General features: G+C 52.6%; 1 protein-coding gene across 5 annotated transcripts; it reads right to left on the bottom strand.

Annotated features, from left to right (window-relative positions):
• Positions 1–277: 277 nt before the first annotated feature.
• Positions 278–15,489, bottom strand: PPM1G (protein phosphatase, Mg2+/Mn2+ dependent 1G). 5 transcript variants are annotated; one of them, XM_066314484.1, is made up of 10 exons: positions 15,008–15,489; positions 10,884–10,953; positions 6,369–6,454; positions 5,918–6,050; positions 4,140–4,609; positions 3,589–3,726; positions 2,625–2,859; positions 1,488–1,617; positions 1,272–1,374; positions 278–950 (listed from the first exon to the last, which is right to left on the bottom strand). In XM_066314484.1, exons 1-10 carry the CDS (start codon positions 15,125–15,127, stop codon positions 759–761), a joined length of 1,677 nt encoding a protein of 558 aa, XP_066170581.1. In that variant the 5' UTR covers positions 15,128–15,489; the 3' UTR covers positions 278–758. The 5 variants fall into 5 exon arrangements, with proteins under 5 accessions (XP_066170581.1, XP_066170583.1, XP_066170584.1 ...); XM_066314486.1 differs by having other exon boundaries at positions 15,323–15,486; XM_066314487.1 differs by lacking the exon at positions 15,008–15,489 and adding an exon at positions 14,507–14,985.
• Positions 15,490–15,491: the final 2 nt, after the last annotated feature.

Genomic DNA, 15,491 nt, shown 5'->3' with positions numbered 1-15,491 from the left:
GGAAGGACACCCCCTGAGAGAAGGTGCAGCTCTGTGGGTGCTATAGGCAGGTGAGCTCAGGGACATGACTGCTACCCCTATCCCTTGAGCAGTCACAGGTCACAGACTTTCTCCAGAGATCATTTTTAGTCTATGAGACTCCCCAGAAAAGGCATCCTGGGGAAACTGGGAGCCACAGGCCAAAACCCTGCAGTGAACCAAGACCACAGGAACAAATGTTCTCCTCCCCACCCCACCTTCCTCTCCAGGAAAGAACCAAGGACCAAGACCACACCTGTATTTTCCAGTCTTTTAGTTTGAAAAAAGTATTGATTGAAAGTGTACAACCGAACACGGCGTGGCTGCAGCACCACCGCCAGATTGTTTCACAAATAAAAACAGAAAGGGCCTTAAATAATCGGGTGCAGATTAAAAAAACCTCAACAGTGAAAAAGTTCTTCCCTCCGAACAGAAATTCACAGGCACAGAAATGGCAACAACCACATGGAGACAATGGGGGGACATCCTCCTCCTCCTCAGCACGGCCTGTGCGGCGCAGCGCCCCCGGGCGCGGCTCCGGCCCGGCTCCCTCTGGAATGGTTACGGATGAACAGTGCGACATGCCCTTGCTAACCACACCCGCCCCACCCCCCGACCAGGACACGGACAGACAAGGCCTCTGCTAAGGCTAAAAAAAGGACAAGACTTGGAGTCTTGAGTTCAGCATGGGTAAGAAACGAGAGTCTGCTGAGCACGGCCCAGTCCCCAGGTGGGCCCTGCTACTCGAGTTTGGCCTTCTTGGTGTTGTCCCCACCGTTCTCCTCCGCTGGTGCTGCCTCCCCCAGTTTCCTCTTCCCGCTCTCAGCAGGTGGGTGTGTGTTCCGGGGTTTGAAGCTGATGATGATGCAGGTCATGTTATCGCAGCCCGTGCCGTCCCCTGAGGTGTCCGGAGCCAAGCACTGGTCCAGCAGCTTGGGAGAGACAGGGTGAGTCAGCAGAGAGCAAAGATACACACCGGGACCACCCCGGGGCGCTGGGGCCATTCCAGCACCTGACAATGGCCCAGTGGCTGCCAGGCAGACCTGTCCAGGAGGAGTCAAATCTGTTCCCAGTAGACACGGGGCAGAAATGGCCTCAGCAGCCCCAGGTTTCTGAATGAGCAGAAACTCCTCTGGCTGGACAGCACCCCAGAGCTCAGACACTGGCTGGAGTGCCCAGGGAACCCATCTGAGGGAGGGCAGAGGCAGGCACGCAGCTGGGACATGGGGGAACAGCAGAGCTCCTGATCTTACCTCTTCTACAATGGAGGAGAGTGGCCGCAGGACTCCGTTCTCATCCTTTTGGGTGATCTTCGACTGGATGAAATCCACCACTTCCTGGCTGCTCATCACATTCCTGTGCAGCAGACAGGTCAGAAAGGCAGGCAAAGGGAACACACATCATAGTGTCCAACAGGCCTTCCTCAGGCCCAGCCTCTGAGGGAGCAGAACAGCTCCCACCCTACTCACCAGATTCCATCACAGGCAATGACCATGAAGTCGTGGTCATCGTTTATTGTCAGCACTTTGATGTCAGGCAAGGCAGAGATCATCTGCTCTTCTGGAGGGAGGTTCTTGTTCCGCTTGTAGAAGTGATCCCCTGCGGTGGGGAGGAAGATGTGTGGGCACAGGCAGTGCTGCCTGCCGTGGACAGGGAGCAGCACTGGCCTGCCACAGGGCATTCCCAGTGGGGTCAGGCTGTGGGCCACGAAGCAGAGGAACCATTGCAGGTTCCACGTGTAAGCTCTGGCAAGCCCAGGGAAGAGGGATCTTGGCCAGCTCAGCCTCTTTCTACTCCCAAGTGCACCTTCCCCACCTCCTGGGGCAACCAACACCAGGCCAATAGCACACAGCACCTGTCACCTCTGAAGAGGGCTGTGGCTACCCCAGCCCTGGAAGTGTTCAAGGCCAGGCTGGATGGGCCCTGGAACAACCTGGTCTAATGAAGGTGTCCCTGCCCATGGCTGGGGATGGAATTGTTTGAGCTTTAAAGTGCCTTCCCACCCAAACCACTCCAGGGTTCATTTTATGATTCAAAGTTCACTTGAGAAAATGCCCTCAGCTGTGGCTAGCAGTTTATCAGGAATCATCCTATGAATGGACTTCCAGGGCCACCACAAAATAGCAGGTGGGAATGCCAGTGTCTCCCTAGACAAACTCCTTATTTCCATCCTAGAGATGTTTTTATATCTTTACACTAAGATAATGATTTCAGTGGTTTGGGTTCTTCTGTACACACTCAGATAAAGAAATGGGCCCAAACTGCCATGAGACCAGGTCTCCAGGAAGCAACATACCAAGATTCATCAATAACTCAGTAAGCAGGGAAAGTCCTGTTCCAAAGGCAGCACTCTGGTTTTGCGGACATTTATATGAGGTGGTTTCTGAGAACCCAGCTGCTGGCACAACAGCCAGGGCTGTGTCAGGTGCTGCTTTCCACTGCTGTCCACCTGTTTCACAGCCGTTTTCTCCAATTAGCCCAAAATCTCCCATCAAACACTGAAGAGGTTTCACTCCTCCCGTTCAGAACTGCTCCATCACCTCAGTAGCTGTCAGCAGCACTCTCTCCTGAGGCACCAGGCCTCCAGCATCCCCCCTCCTGCTCACCGATGGCCCTGGAGAGGTTGAGGCCGCCGTTCACCCTCCCGTCCATGGTGACCTTGCCCCCAGCGTTCTTTATCCTGGCCAGCTCCACCTCGTCCTCCGGCTTGTGGTCGTAGGACATGTCCACGGCCTTGCCGCCCTCGGACACAACGCAGCGCGAGTCGCCGGCGTTGGCCACGATCAGCTGCTTGCCGCGGATGAGCGCCACCACCGCCGTGGTCCCGCTGTCCGAGCCGGGCTGAGGAGACACTTCTGGTCAGAGTTCTGCCTCCCTGTCCCGTCAGTAAGGGAACCAGCACCAGCTGCACGGCCCCAGCAGTGTCCCAGATCCCAAAGCACCCCATAAGCACCCGTGGAACAACGGAGAAAGGCTGAGGGAAGTGGGAAACACCAGGAGTGTGTTCACTGAGGGGCAGCGTTAGGCTACACCTCCATCCCAGTGTGGTAGATCAGGATTCTCTAGTGTGCCGTAGGTCTGTACCTCTGCTCTAATGTGCTAATTCCAACCCCAGCCCGGCTTGAGCACATCCTCACTTCAGGTCAGGACACTTCCCCAAAGGGAGGAATTTGCACCTTGGAAGCCACCTCCCTTCACCTGACCTCCTGGTGCCTGGCCTGCCTCACTACGTTCTCACGGGCTGAAGAGCCACAGCCCCGGCCCAGGGAGGAGTCATGCTGTGCTCTGGAGCACTGGTGCCCTCCTGTTCTTGCCCCATGCTCTCCCTCCACACTGCTTTGAGCACCTGCTGTCCAGCAACAGGATCAGCCTCTTTGATCCCAACCTGCCATCCAGACCTAGGCCCATCCCTCAGCTTTTGCACAAACCCAGCCTGTCAGCAGCTCCCTCAGCCCCAGGAGAGTGCACAGGGTGTTCTATCCCCAACTGAACAGGAACAACCCCCAGGTGAGTCTCCCAAGCGCCCCTGGCTCCACACTAAGCTGCCGAACACAAAACCAGGGTGTGCACCTCTTCTTTCCCCTCCATGCCCGGTAACAACATTTCCTCCTCTTCATCCTCATCCTCCTCCGCTTCTTCAGTGTCATCTTCATCATCTTCATTCTCTGCCTCTTCACTGCTGTAACCGTCCTCATCCTCACTACATTCCTACAAGAAAGGAGAGAGCACAGGAGTGACACAGGGCACTTGGTGCAGTCCCCCCGCTGGCCCCTCCATCCTGGGGACCAATGGTCAGTTCCCCCAGAGGTGTGAGGTGACCTGCCACGTGTCCCCCACACGTGAGGGCTACAGCCAGAGCAGCTGGTGTCATTGAGGCAGTGGATGAAGGGATGGTGCATGCAGCAGGACCAAGGGCTATCAGCTATGGCCGCTGCAGGATGAGGGTGTGTCCTTAGCTCAACAATCCCAAACATTCCCATGGGATGGCCTCAAAGGATCAGCCTGAAACACCTGCTCCTAGGAACACACCCAGGATGAGCCAGAGGCTTGTCTCAAGTACCACCATAAACAATGCATTCTGCCCAGCCAGAAGGCCACTCTGTTCCAGTGCTGTTTCCTACCTCACTGTCTTCCTCCTCTTCCTCAACCTCATCTGACTCATCCTCACTGTCCTCAAAAAATTTGGATTTGGTTGTGCGCTGGGGCTTTCCCGTGGAGGAGCAGGAGGGCCCGGCCTCCCCAGTAGAAGAGGTGACGGCCTCGTCACCTTTGCCTAGTTCAGGCTTCTGCAGAGCAGGGCTGTTGCCTCCAGCGCTGGCTTTGTCTGAGGTGGAGGAAATACCCGTGATTTCTTCGTCTGGCTTCCCGTTCTTCCTCTCCTTGTGGTCGGGAAGCTCCCCTGGGTCAGCCTCTCCATTCATATTTGACTCCCCATCATGCTGCTTGCCTGTCCCCTCCACAGCGCTATCCCCAGCTGCAGCTACAGACTTGGCTTTGAGGTTCTTGGTGCAGTTCTGTCCGTAACGTGTGAGAAGCTCCTCGATGGTCATTGTGGCTTCTTCGTGCAGAAGAGCAGCTTCCTCATTATCCACTGCAGACGGAAGAGGGAGGGGACAAGGACAGAGAGGGTGAGAGGGCAGGATACCCACCACGCTGGGTGCTGTGGTCAGCTGCCCCAGCTGAGGCTGCTGCTGGCAGAGTGAACTGAGTGACTCTGAGCACACAGCCAGGCCTGTGCCCTCCCACAGCTCCCAGATGCTGCAGGTGAGCAGGATGGGGACAGCAAGGCCACAGTTCTGGCCACAGCACAGCCTGCCCCAGACCCAGTGCTCCCTGGCCGACTGACAGCACCACAGTGTTTACATCAGGCCTAAGGGCTGCTGGTAACACAGTGTTCACATTAGGTGTGCTTCCCAAGGCCAAGCTCCTTGGGAGCTGCAGGGAAGCAGAGGCACCATTTCCCTGTGCAGGTTTGGTCATTCATGCTGGGGCTGGGAACAAGAGAACAGCTGCTCCACCTGGGCTTGAAACACCCCAGGGATCCCCACCAGCTGTCATCTGGACAGGTACAACAGGTGAGAGGACAGCTTTGGCCTTCTCCCACGTGGGACTAGACAGAAAGTGGGATGACTTTCCCCAGTGACCATGGGCCAAAGACCACTGCTACTGACATCCTGACATCCCTACTGACATCCCTTTGCATATAGGTTGCTTTGCTATTTAATCCCATAAGGAATACAAACACAGAGAGCCCAAATGCTCCTGAAAATACGGAACAAAAAGAAAGAAAACCCAACCAACTACCCACACACTTCATCCCTGTCCGTCAGGGAAAAAGAAGCAACAAATTCAGCGTTTCCAGACTGACATATTGTTCAAGGTGACAGGATCACCTTGCATCTCCCTCAAGGCTGGTCACAAGGCACTCAGCCAGAGCAGCACAGGATTCCACCCCAGGAAACACCTCCTGGGCTGGCAAACACTTGCTTCTTTGTGGGAAGAACTGCTGAAGAGACCAGGATCTGCTTCAATCCTATCTGCAGCTGGTGGCTGCTACCAGCCAGGGAGAGCTAAGCACTGCACACCACATCATTCCCCTTCCACAACTGAGCCCAGAGCTCCTGACATACCCTGGAACCCTGCAACCCAAGGAGGAAGCTCTGTACAAAATGGTGACAAGGCTGTTTTGTTATCCACAGCATTAAGCTCACAAATGAATAAGGTTCCCCTAGCACCAACCCAAAGCATGGACAATGCTAAGGGGCAGGAGCTCAACTCAGCCAAAATTAAACTGAGAAACTGGGACAGATTTTGTGCCCAAGGAGACTTGACCCTGCTGCTCTACATCCCTGTCCTGGAGCTGCAGCCTTGTCTGCATGTTTGGTGGCATCTGACTTACCATCATCTTCATCAGCAACTTTCTCTTTCTCATCTTCATCGTCCTGTGGCCGCCCAGCCATTTGAGAGAGCTCCTTAATCACCTCCTCTGTGGTGAGCTTGGCATCAATGGCCAAGAATGCATCTTCCAGGGCCTGTGTGTGAACACAGACATGAGTGGACAGCTGCCCTTTCCCCAGAGGATGTCCTCCTGCCATTCTGGGCAATCCAGTCTCCTCCAGCCTGCTCACTGTAACTGCTCACAGCATGGCTGCAGTTGGCAGGGATGTACAGGGGTCTCCTGCTCCAGCAGGGAAACCCAGAGTCAGGATTATGCCCAGACAGGTTCTGGACAGCTCCAAGGATGGAGACTCCATCACCTCTCTGGACAACTAACACCCACCTGGGTGCTGACACAAGGGCTTTCATCTGTGTTGTCACTCACTCAATCCAGGGCAGAGTTGGCTCCTCACCTTTTGCAATTTGCCTTCCTTGTAGGCCTTCTGGTCTTTGATGATCTCAGGGAGGTACTTGGCACAGTACAGGGCAACTTCTTCCCCTGGAAAAGAGCAGAAACTATTTAAAGGGGCTGATCCTTCCAGACAGAACCTGCTCTTGAGCAGCTGAATTCCTGAGGTAAATCCTGGGACACAAGCCAGGGCTGCTCCAGACACAGAACAGTGACACAGCAGCTAAATGAGGGGATCCTGCTCACACCTTCCCAGTAGGATGTGGAGACAGCCCTGGCAAACCTCAGAGCTCCAAGCCACCAGGTCTAGCCAATGCTGTGAACTTCCTGAGAGGGAGCTGAGGCCCACAGGGACATTTAGGCCGAGTCTTTAGGTCCAGCCCACCTGGAAATCTTTAATTTCACATGTCAGTGAAAGCAGAAGGGAAGCTTTTGCTCACTGCAGGTTCTATTGGAGCATTACCAACAGTGCAGTGAGCACACAGAAAGTGTTCTGCCCTCTAGTGTGTGCTCCAGACCAATGGCAATGAGATCTGAGATGAACCTCTCAGGAGACAGGGCAGTCACTTGGTACAGGAAAGAGCACAGCAAGATAAAGAGCAGCCAGAACATGGTGCTGAGAGCACAGGGAATGAGCAGTACTGAGAGACAGCTCAAGTCAAGTGCTTGTCCTAGAGCAGCTGAGATATTTTTAAAAGCCAGAAACTCTCACAGCTTGGTAGGTAATGGTATCAGGTATGGGATAGGGCATGGGAGGCATTGGTTTGGATCCTGAAGGTGTTATTGAGAGAGAAGGAAGAGTAAACATTGAGGGATGATGAATTTCTGTAGTTTATCTTGAACAGAGCAAGAAAGTAGTGTGAGTTGTAACAGATCAGTCTAGTCACTGAGGTTTTTATATGAACAAAGAACAGTGTAGGACATGGGATCGTGGCTCACATCTCACAAAGAAGAAAAAATTATGAGAAACAAGTGAAATGACTGCACAGAAAGGGGGAGAGGAGCAGGGCAAGCTGCAGGCAGGTCCTACTGCAGGGTCCAGGAACATCTTGAGGCTGTGCTGGACCAGTCATTCCCTGTCACAGGACAAAGAAGTAGCAGTGTGGGTGGGTTGGGCACAGCATGACAGACTCCCTGCACCAGGGGCTGTAGGTACAGCCAGAGCCACGGGGCTCCTTTGCTTTGGGCTACAGGACCATTTTCACACAGGAGGGACCAGCCACACAACTCCTGATCTTCCTGCTGCACATCCCAACTCCCCTGCCCTTCTCTGAGCCCAGCAGAGACTGTGCAGCAGCAGCAAAGCTCTGTGAGGGAATGGGGAGGAAATGGAAAAAGGGAAGAAAAGAGGAGAGCAGCAGCCAGCTGTGAGTCCAGCAAAGGGAACACAGTGGGAAGCAGAGAAGTGGGGAGATCTGGGAGGACAGACAAAGGCTTTTTCCAGTGCACCTGCAGAGAAGGGATCTGGCCATTGACAGAGAACAGAAACAGCTGCTGCTACACAGTGCTGCAAAGCATTCCATGGTACAGATCCAGGGAAAAGGCTGGGTCTGACCTGGGAACACTGGACAGGACCTCTGACAAGGGCCTAGAGTGACAGGACAAGGAGGAATGGCTCCACACTGACAGAGGGCAGTGTCAGACGGGATATTAGGAAGAATGTCTTGCCTGTGAGGGTTGTGAGGCCATGGCCATTCTGTGTTTTCTTAAAAAAAAAAAACAACTCTTGGAGGAAGGTGAAAAATTGTTAGTTGTCTCCATGAGATGGAACCTGAAGGACAGGGATGGTCTCAGAGCAGAGCACAAATGCCAGATGAGGCTCAAGGTCAGTGTTTGAATAACAGATCTCTCAGCCAAACACCACTAATCACTGCAGAAGCTGCAAACAGCAGCCTCTAACAGGGACAGCACAGAAAAGAGGATGGTGTGGGTCAGGTAAAGTGATCTTGAACACCTGAACCAGCACTGTGACCTGCTAACACAAATCCCCTCTGACCTGCTCTGGTCTATCCATTACCAGCCCCATCGTGGGGGCCAAGAAAGGGCCGTTGTGGTTTAACTCCAACTAAGCACCACCCAGCCACTTGCCCACCTCTTGTGGAACTGGGGAATGGACTGGAAAAGTAAAAGGCAGGAAACCCTTGAGTCGACAGAAGTCTAAAACAGTAACAGCAGTAATAACTTTTTCACAATAGTGAAAAGGCAAATAGCAAAGAGAGATAAATAAACCTCAAGACAGATGAGCAATGCAAGATACATGTCAATGAAGACATATTATTAAAAGAAAAGCTATAGCACAAGTAGACAGAAATAGAGATTGATCAAACACTCCCTGACCCCACTCAAGGGGCAGAATGCCCAGATATCATCCTCCAGAATCTGGAGGGGCAGAGAGGCCAGAGCACATGAAAAAGAAGCTGGGGAAGGCAAAAAACTGGCCCAGGAGCATCTTTCGAACACTGGAAGGCTTGTCCACAAGAGGGAAACAAGAGAAAATCTGATTAATGGAATGGTAAATGCAAATATTTAAAAAACTCCCCAAACTCACCCTTTTCAAAATAAGACAGTTATGAAAACTTTTCCCAACCTATCTGGAGGAGGAAGCTTACTGGAGAGTTTCAGGCTGAGAGATGAGCAAGGTATGTAAGAGAAGCTAAACTCAGTTTTTGCACTGCCAGCTAATAAAGCTTAGCAAAGTTCCCACCCAAAAACTTGCTCTTATATGGGAGAGACCTGAGAAAATGCTTCAAACTGAAGAACTAATGCATCAATAAAATCACACAATAGTAGGGGATGGGCAAAAGCTGTTCTTATAAGTCAGACTCAACCCTATTCATATCCTTCCTGATAAGGTTTGTCTGGGAAGAGCTGTAGAGATTCAGTCACTAGAAATCTGAAAGAGGAGTTAGAAACTCATACAGTGGAATAGCCATGGCTTTGCCATTATTCCATGCCTTTCCCTAATGCCTATCTTGAATCCTCCCTACTGTATTTAATAACCCCAAACACAATATTTAATGGCCTGTACTAAAAGGAATGTCATGAGTGCCCAAAGTCTCTCTAAAACTCAGCACATGGAATAAGACCTTGGCAGCTGAGAAACCAACACACTGAGCTCAGAGGAGAACAGATGGTTTGATACTATTCATTCTTGACCCATTTTTGGTAGATATTCCTTATCTTTATTTTTTGCCTGACACACAAACAGTTTCTGAGGTGAGTCACTCCTGATCCCTACATCCCATTTCCTTGTTGTTCTCTGCTCTCAGCACCAACCCATCACCCCCAGGTTTTCAGAGATGCCCTCAGGAAATCAGTGACTGCTCCACGTGGGTCTCTGCACACTCTAAGATGAAGTTTAGGGAAAAAGGAATTTCAGGACATGAAACACATTCCTCAGACTGAGATGACACCTCTGGAAGAGCTGCTTGCTCTGTGTGCAGCAGTGACGGTCACAAACTGGACACTGTTACAGAGACAATGAACAGGAAGAAACAGGCAGCTTAGTTCATCTACTGCACACAGATTTTCAAAAGTTTTCAAATAAATCATCAAATGTTTTCTGTACTAAGCTGCCACAAGAGAAGCAGGGAGGTTTAAATAGGAGCAGTTTTCAGAATGGAGGATGGCCACTGGGAGAGCTTAAAATGTAGGTTGTTCAACATCTACATAAATTAGCAGGAAAAGAGATCAGTAAAACATGATGGATCACTCAGGATGATCAAAATTAAAATAATTTGCAAGATTTAACAGCAGAATCTTGGGCTCTTAAATTATATTGGGAGAAGAAATTCTACAATAATATTAGCAATAATATTTAATAGCAATATCCAGTCATACAAGCAGAGACAAGCCTAGGACTCCTCTGACTGGAATAAGAGACATGGACTCCAAAACAGTAAAAGTGAAAGGTACTACCAGAGTGACTCTCCACTCATTCCTTGTGTTGGGGATACTGCAGTGAAATTATCAGGAAGCACATTTAACCATATCTTTTTCAAATAACGATTCTATGCAAAATGCACAGTGCAAACAATCCCCAAACATAGAAGCCTTCTTAAAATGCAGTTAGACAAATTTGTGAAGAGTTAGTTCATCCAGAAGACTCCAGCACGTCTCCAGGATGGAATGGCTGCATTCTCCAGTTTAAGGAACCCTTAGAGGGAGTGGATCTGCCTGTTCTGATTTTCACTCTTTCCTTAGGTAACCACTAGAACACACTGCCTACAGTCCACCTCAGGTGACTTTTCTTACCACTTTTTCTTCTGTGACTCTCCTGCCCAGCTTATCCACCACAAAAAGGGCCATTCTCAAAGGTATAAAAGATGGAATACAAACCTGATTTCAATTCCAGATCAAACCCTGACCTTCCCTCTAGAACCCCACAGAGGTTCAGAACCTCCATTGATGGTATCTATCAAAGAAAACGCCTCCCATCCAGGAGCAGAATTGCTAACAACAGCAGGATGCCCCAGCAGCCACACTGAAGGGCAGCCCAGAGCAAGGCAGGGGCAGTTACCTCCGTGTCCATCGTAGACAGAGAACATGGCTGTCTCACTGTCCAGCTCGGGAATGCAGTTGTGGGCATCCTGAAAGAGAGAGCAAAGGTCTGGAATGACAGGCATTGCATTAGACACACAGAAAATCAGAGAAACACAAATCTGTTTGGGTTGGAAAAGCCCTCTGAGACCACTGAGCCCAACCATTGCCCCAGCACTCCCAGTGCAAAGTGCTGTCCCATGCCCCCAAGTGCCACATCCACAGGGCTTTTAAACCCCTCTAGGGCTGAGGACTCCACCTCTGCCCTGGCCAGCCTGTGCCAGGGCTGGACAAACCTTTCCATCAAGGAATTGCTCACAACAGTCAACCTGAACCTGCCCTGGCACACCTTGAGACTGTTTCCTCTTCTCCTGTCCATTGTTCCCTGGGAGACAACTGTGACCTCCACGCAGCTGCACCCTCCTGTCAAGGAGCTGTAGAGACTGAGAAGGTCCCTCTGATCCTCCTTTCCTCCAGGCTGAACCCTCCCCAACTCCCTCAGCCACTCCTCATTAGACTTTTGCTCCAGACCCTTCCCCAGCTCCACTCCCATCTCTGGACAAAGCACAGGGGTGAGCAGCACAAGCCTTGCGCAGTGCACAGACCTTCCCTCCATGAGCTCTCCAGCTCTGAGGAAGGCAGCCCTGTCATTTTACAGCCAAGTGCCTGAAATCCTTCCCCTGTGGGCAAAAAACCCACCTTGGCTATGTCAAGGCAGAGCCTGGAGCTGAGGCTGAACCTTCTCCTCAGCCCTTCCCTGCCCAGCTAACCTGACACTCCTCCAGGCCCAGCCTTCACCCCTCACCCCCTGACACATCCCACACACTGGTGGTCATGTTCTTCCTGACCGCATCCATCCTGTGATATGTTCAACAATGGGATCTTTTCTGTGGTTCATCTTAAAGCTGCTACAATTGCCCCAAAACACTGTGCTTACTCCAAGACAGCAGTCTCAGATATCTGGATGTGTCCATGCAATATTCCAAAGTTTACACACACACACACAACTAGATCACAGCCCAGCAATCACTGAGCTCTGCTGCTGCTTTATGTATGACACCTCAGATAAGGTCTCTTCACTCTTCAGAGTTCCAGAGTCTTGTAAAAAGAGAACTTGGTTCCTTGCTCAGGAAACAGGAACAGTGAGGGTCTGGGTTTATATAGCACTCCTTGCAATGGGGCTGCTGGCACTGGGATGGAAAGAGCTTCTGAACAGGCAAGTGACCATTTGAGTTCAAAATGAGCCACGACTGAATGGTAATGCAGAAAATCTCCCCAGCCCTCACTGGAGAGAGCAAATGAAAATGGGGATAAACCAAGCAGCAGCATTTTAGCGCTCACTTTTCTGAGCATTCACAGACGCCAGTGAGACAGTGAGCCCGCAACACAACAACTGGGATAAGTCCCAGGTGACCAAACAGCAGTGAAATTAAAGAGATGCAAATGCTGCTGGGGAAGAAACCAAGCACTGGCACTAAAAATAGTCTGTGCTGCCCTTGCTGAGCCCCTGCTGCAGCCTGTCCTGATCTGTCCTGTCACTGATCCCCTAAACCAAGGGGACAGATGGGCAGGGCTGGCACATGGGCAGGAGGGCTCAGTTCCCACAGGGCACATGGGGCTTGCTCTGCCCTGCTCCAAGTGCTGCTGGCTCTGCACACAGGGCAAAGCCAGGCCCTGGCACTGCCAAGGCCACAGCACAGCAGCCAAACCTCCATGTGCTGCCAGCTGGGAGCATCCAGCCCAGCCCCCAGCCCTGCTCAGGGAGCTGAGTGACTGTCATCTTGTGTTGCTGAAAGAGTTCACAAAGCTTCCATAAGTCTGCTCCCTGCCATCCAGCCTTTGGGATCCCCCCAACTCTCCCCAGTCACCTGAGTGGTTAGTACAACAGGGCTGGAAAAACTGTGTCTGAAGCATCAAACACTCAATTCAGCTGAAACGTGTAAGCAAATGAATAAATTAACCCAAGAGTTCACTTAACAAATCTCCACATTTTGAACCAAAGCCTTGCAGTTGTTGAAGCAAGGGCTTTTGTTCTAAGCCTGGGAGAAGAATGAAGCTGCAGAGTTGGTGCCTCACTGTGGGGGTACAGTCAAAACAGCAGCAAAGAGTTTGGAGAAGCCCCATCCAACCACATCCTGTGCCTCCCACTATATCCCAGAACACTCCTCTGGACCGTAAAACTGACTGCAGCCCTTTTCTTTGTTGCTTCTAGTACCTAATTAAAAAAAAAAAAATGTATCTTTGTCCTTGGGGTTCCTAATCTGCCCCAAACATTTCCCTACTCCCAAAGTAACCTCTCTGGACTAAGTTACAGTATTTCTTCAGAGCCCTGTACACCCCACCTCACTTGAAGGCTCCTAAAACCCAAGTACAAGCTGACAAAAAGCTCTTTACACCCAAAATACCTGAGTCTCACCAGGTGCACACTCTGACTGGCTTCACCAACACACACAGAACCACAGCATTAAGCACAAACATTCGCTCAGGACTCCCCAAGTCTTGCAGAAGAGCAAAAGTGCAACTGAACATGAAGAAAATGAAGAAACAAACCAAGGTAAGGCAGAGAGCAGAAGACAGAGTGCTGGAATGCAAGAAAATAGACTGCTCAGCTCTGTGCAAAACACACATTTCTCTCCCATCAGGCTCAGAAAGCAATCTGCAGCAAGTTCAACTCCTGCCACCTATTTGTTTCTTGGGAGAACTCAACTAAATCCCATCCACACTGATGTCCTCAGTGCTGCCTCTGCCAGCACAGATAAACCAGAGGCAAGGCAGTGCAAAGCCACATCTGCAGCCTGGGGCCTCGCCCAGCCTCTGCAAACGACCAGTGACAGCCCCCAGGTGAGGGAGGCCACAGCCATGTCCCAGCTGTGGAGGGCTGAGGGGGCTCACCCTGAAATCAGCCCCATTCTGCTCTCCTCCATCCCAGCTCTGTGCAAAGAGCCATGCCTGCTTTTAGCTGCTTACACACACGTTAATCACCTCTGAGATTACAGCCAGAGCCCCAGCAATGTCCCTGTGCCAGCAGCTCCCCCTCCATGGCCAGGGCCAGCTCAGACACTCTCAGCCAGCCCCACACAGACCCTGAGTGAATCTCAGCACCAATTCTGCACCTTCTGCCCCGAGAACCAGAGGTCAGGGTTCATACACACAGGAAGGAGGAAACACCTCTGGTCACTGATTTGTCACCTGTACAGTTGCTGTCCCACTCCAAGAAGTGGTGGAGTGTCTGACAAAATGGCTTGTGAGCCTATAACAGCAAAAATTCAACGTCTGACAGCCTGAATGGGACATCCTCTCCAAACCAGCCACGGGCTACAAACCAAACATAGAGATATACCTGGGGTGGCTGCAGGGACCAGGATTCACCCTTACCGAATTCAGCTGTTTACTGGCTGCCCAGAAGGGAAAACAACCCAGCACATTACTGCTATTCACAGAGGGTCTGAGGTCCCCAGAGCTGCAGGACCAGCAGCCCCACACCGCCCTCACACCAACCAAGAGCTTTAAGAGCAGCTCCTGCAGCCTCCTGCCCTGGGGGAACTCGGGCAAACACCCGGGTCCTCAGCCACGTGTGGCTCTGCTGGGAGCTCATCTACTCACAATGAGCCCAGCAAAGCCAGGACTGGCAACGGGAGACCGAGAGTAGCCAGGAGAATCCGTCCTACAGATTCTCCTATAAATAAATAAAAAGAGGGAGGAGGCGCAGCAAGACCCCGACACTTCATTTCAGGGGAGAACACCAGGCATCTCCCCTGAGAATTTCCCACTTTCTTTCACTCAGCCCTTCACCCCAAGCACCAAACGCTCCTTCCCGTCGTTTTCTACCCCGAATTCCTCATCTCTCGCCGGGATTTATTCAGTCGCACGTGTCCCCGACAACACGGGGGGACTCTCCCCGCCGGAGCCGGAACACGCGGTTGCCGTGTGGAATTCGGGAAAGGCTGGGGCGGCACCGGGCGAGGAAAAACGCCCCTCCCGGCCTCGGGAGGGAGGGGGTAACCGGGAACTCCGGACCCCCTCGCCGTTCGGCGCCGCCGGGGCCTGTGGGCGCGGGACCCCGCGGAGTGCCGGCGGTGGATGCCGCCAGCCTCAGCCCCTCACCTCCATGGAGACGCGCCATCCCTGCATGGCGCTGAACCCGAAGTGCAGCGGGCGCGGCCCGAGCCCGGCGCCGTCCCCGGAGCTCTTCACCGTGTTGGGCTGCGACAAGTAGGCGCCCATTGCGGCCGCGGCGGCCTCGGTCGGCGACGACCGGACCGGACCGGGGGGCGCGGGCGGACTGCGGGGGCGGCGGGACCTCGCACCGGCGGGCGGCGACCGGAAGTCGCGCGGCCGGAAGCTCGGCGACCGGAAGCGCCGACCATAGAGGCGCGGCTAGAGCGGCACCGCGGCCCGCTCCGCCCCGGGACTACGTACACGGCCCGCCGGTGGCTTCGACCTGCCCCGAGGCTCCTCCTAAGGAACAGCGGATTTGGGACCGGTGATGCCGCTGCCAGCCGGTGCCGCGGGTGGCCACCCGTACAAATAAAGCCGCGCACGCTCAAAACCACCACAATTATCGCCCTGCCCCTCTACACGAGGGGCC

Source organism: Sylvia atricapilla, chromosome 3 (genome assembly GCF_009819655.1).
Source record: "Sylvia atricapilla isolate bSylAtr1 chromosome 3, bSylAtr1.pri, whole genome shotgun sequence".
Lineage (NCBI taxonomy): Eukaryota > Metazoa > Chordata > Aves > Passeriformes > Sylviidae > Sylvia > Sylvia atricapilla.
Note: the sequence above shows the minus strand (reverse complement) of the source record. Positions and strands in the feature narration are given on the sequence as shown.

Excerpts from the sequence above, each read along its gene's own strand:
- PPM1G (XM_066314484.1), bottom strand. The coding sequence starts at position 15,127 with ATGGGCGCCTACTTGTCGCAGCCCAACACGGTGAAGAGCTCCGGGGAC. Across the intron at positions 1,618-2,624 it reads CAACCTCTCCAGGGCCATCG|GGGATCACTTCTACAAGCGG; the intron begins GTGAGCAGGAGG and ends TCCCCACCGCAG. Across the intron at positions 951-1,271 it reads TCTCCTCCATTGTAGAAGAG|CTGCTGGACCAGTGCTTGGC; the intron begins GTAAGATCAGGA and ends GTCTCTCCCAAG.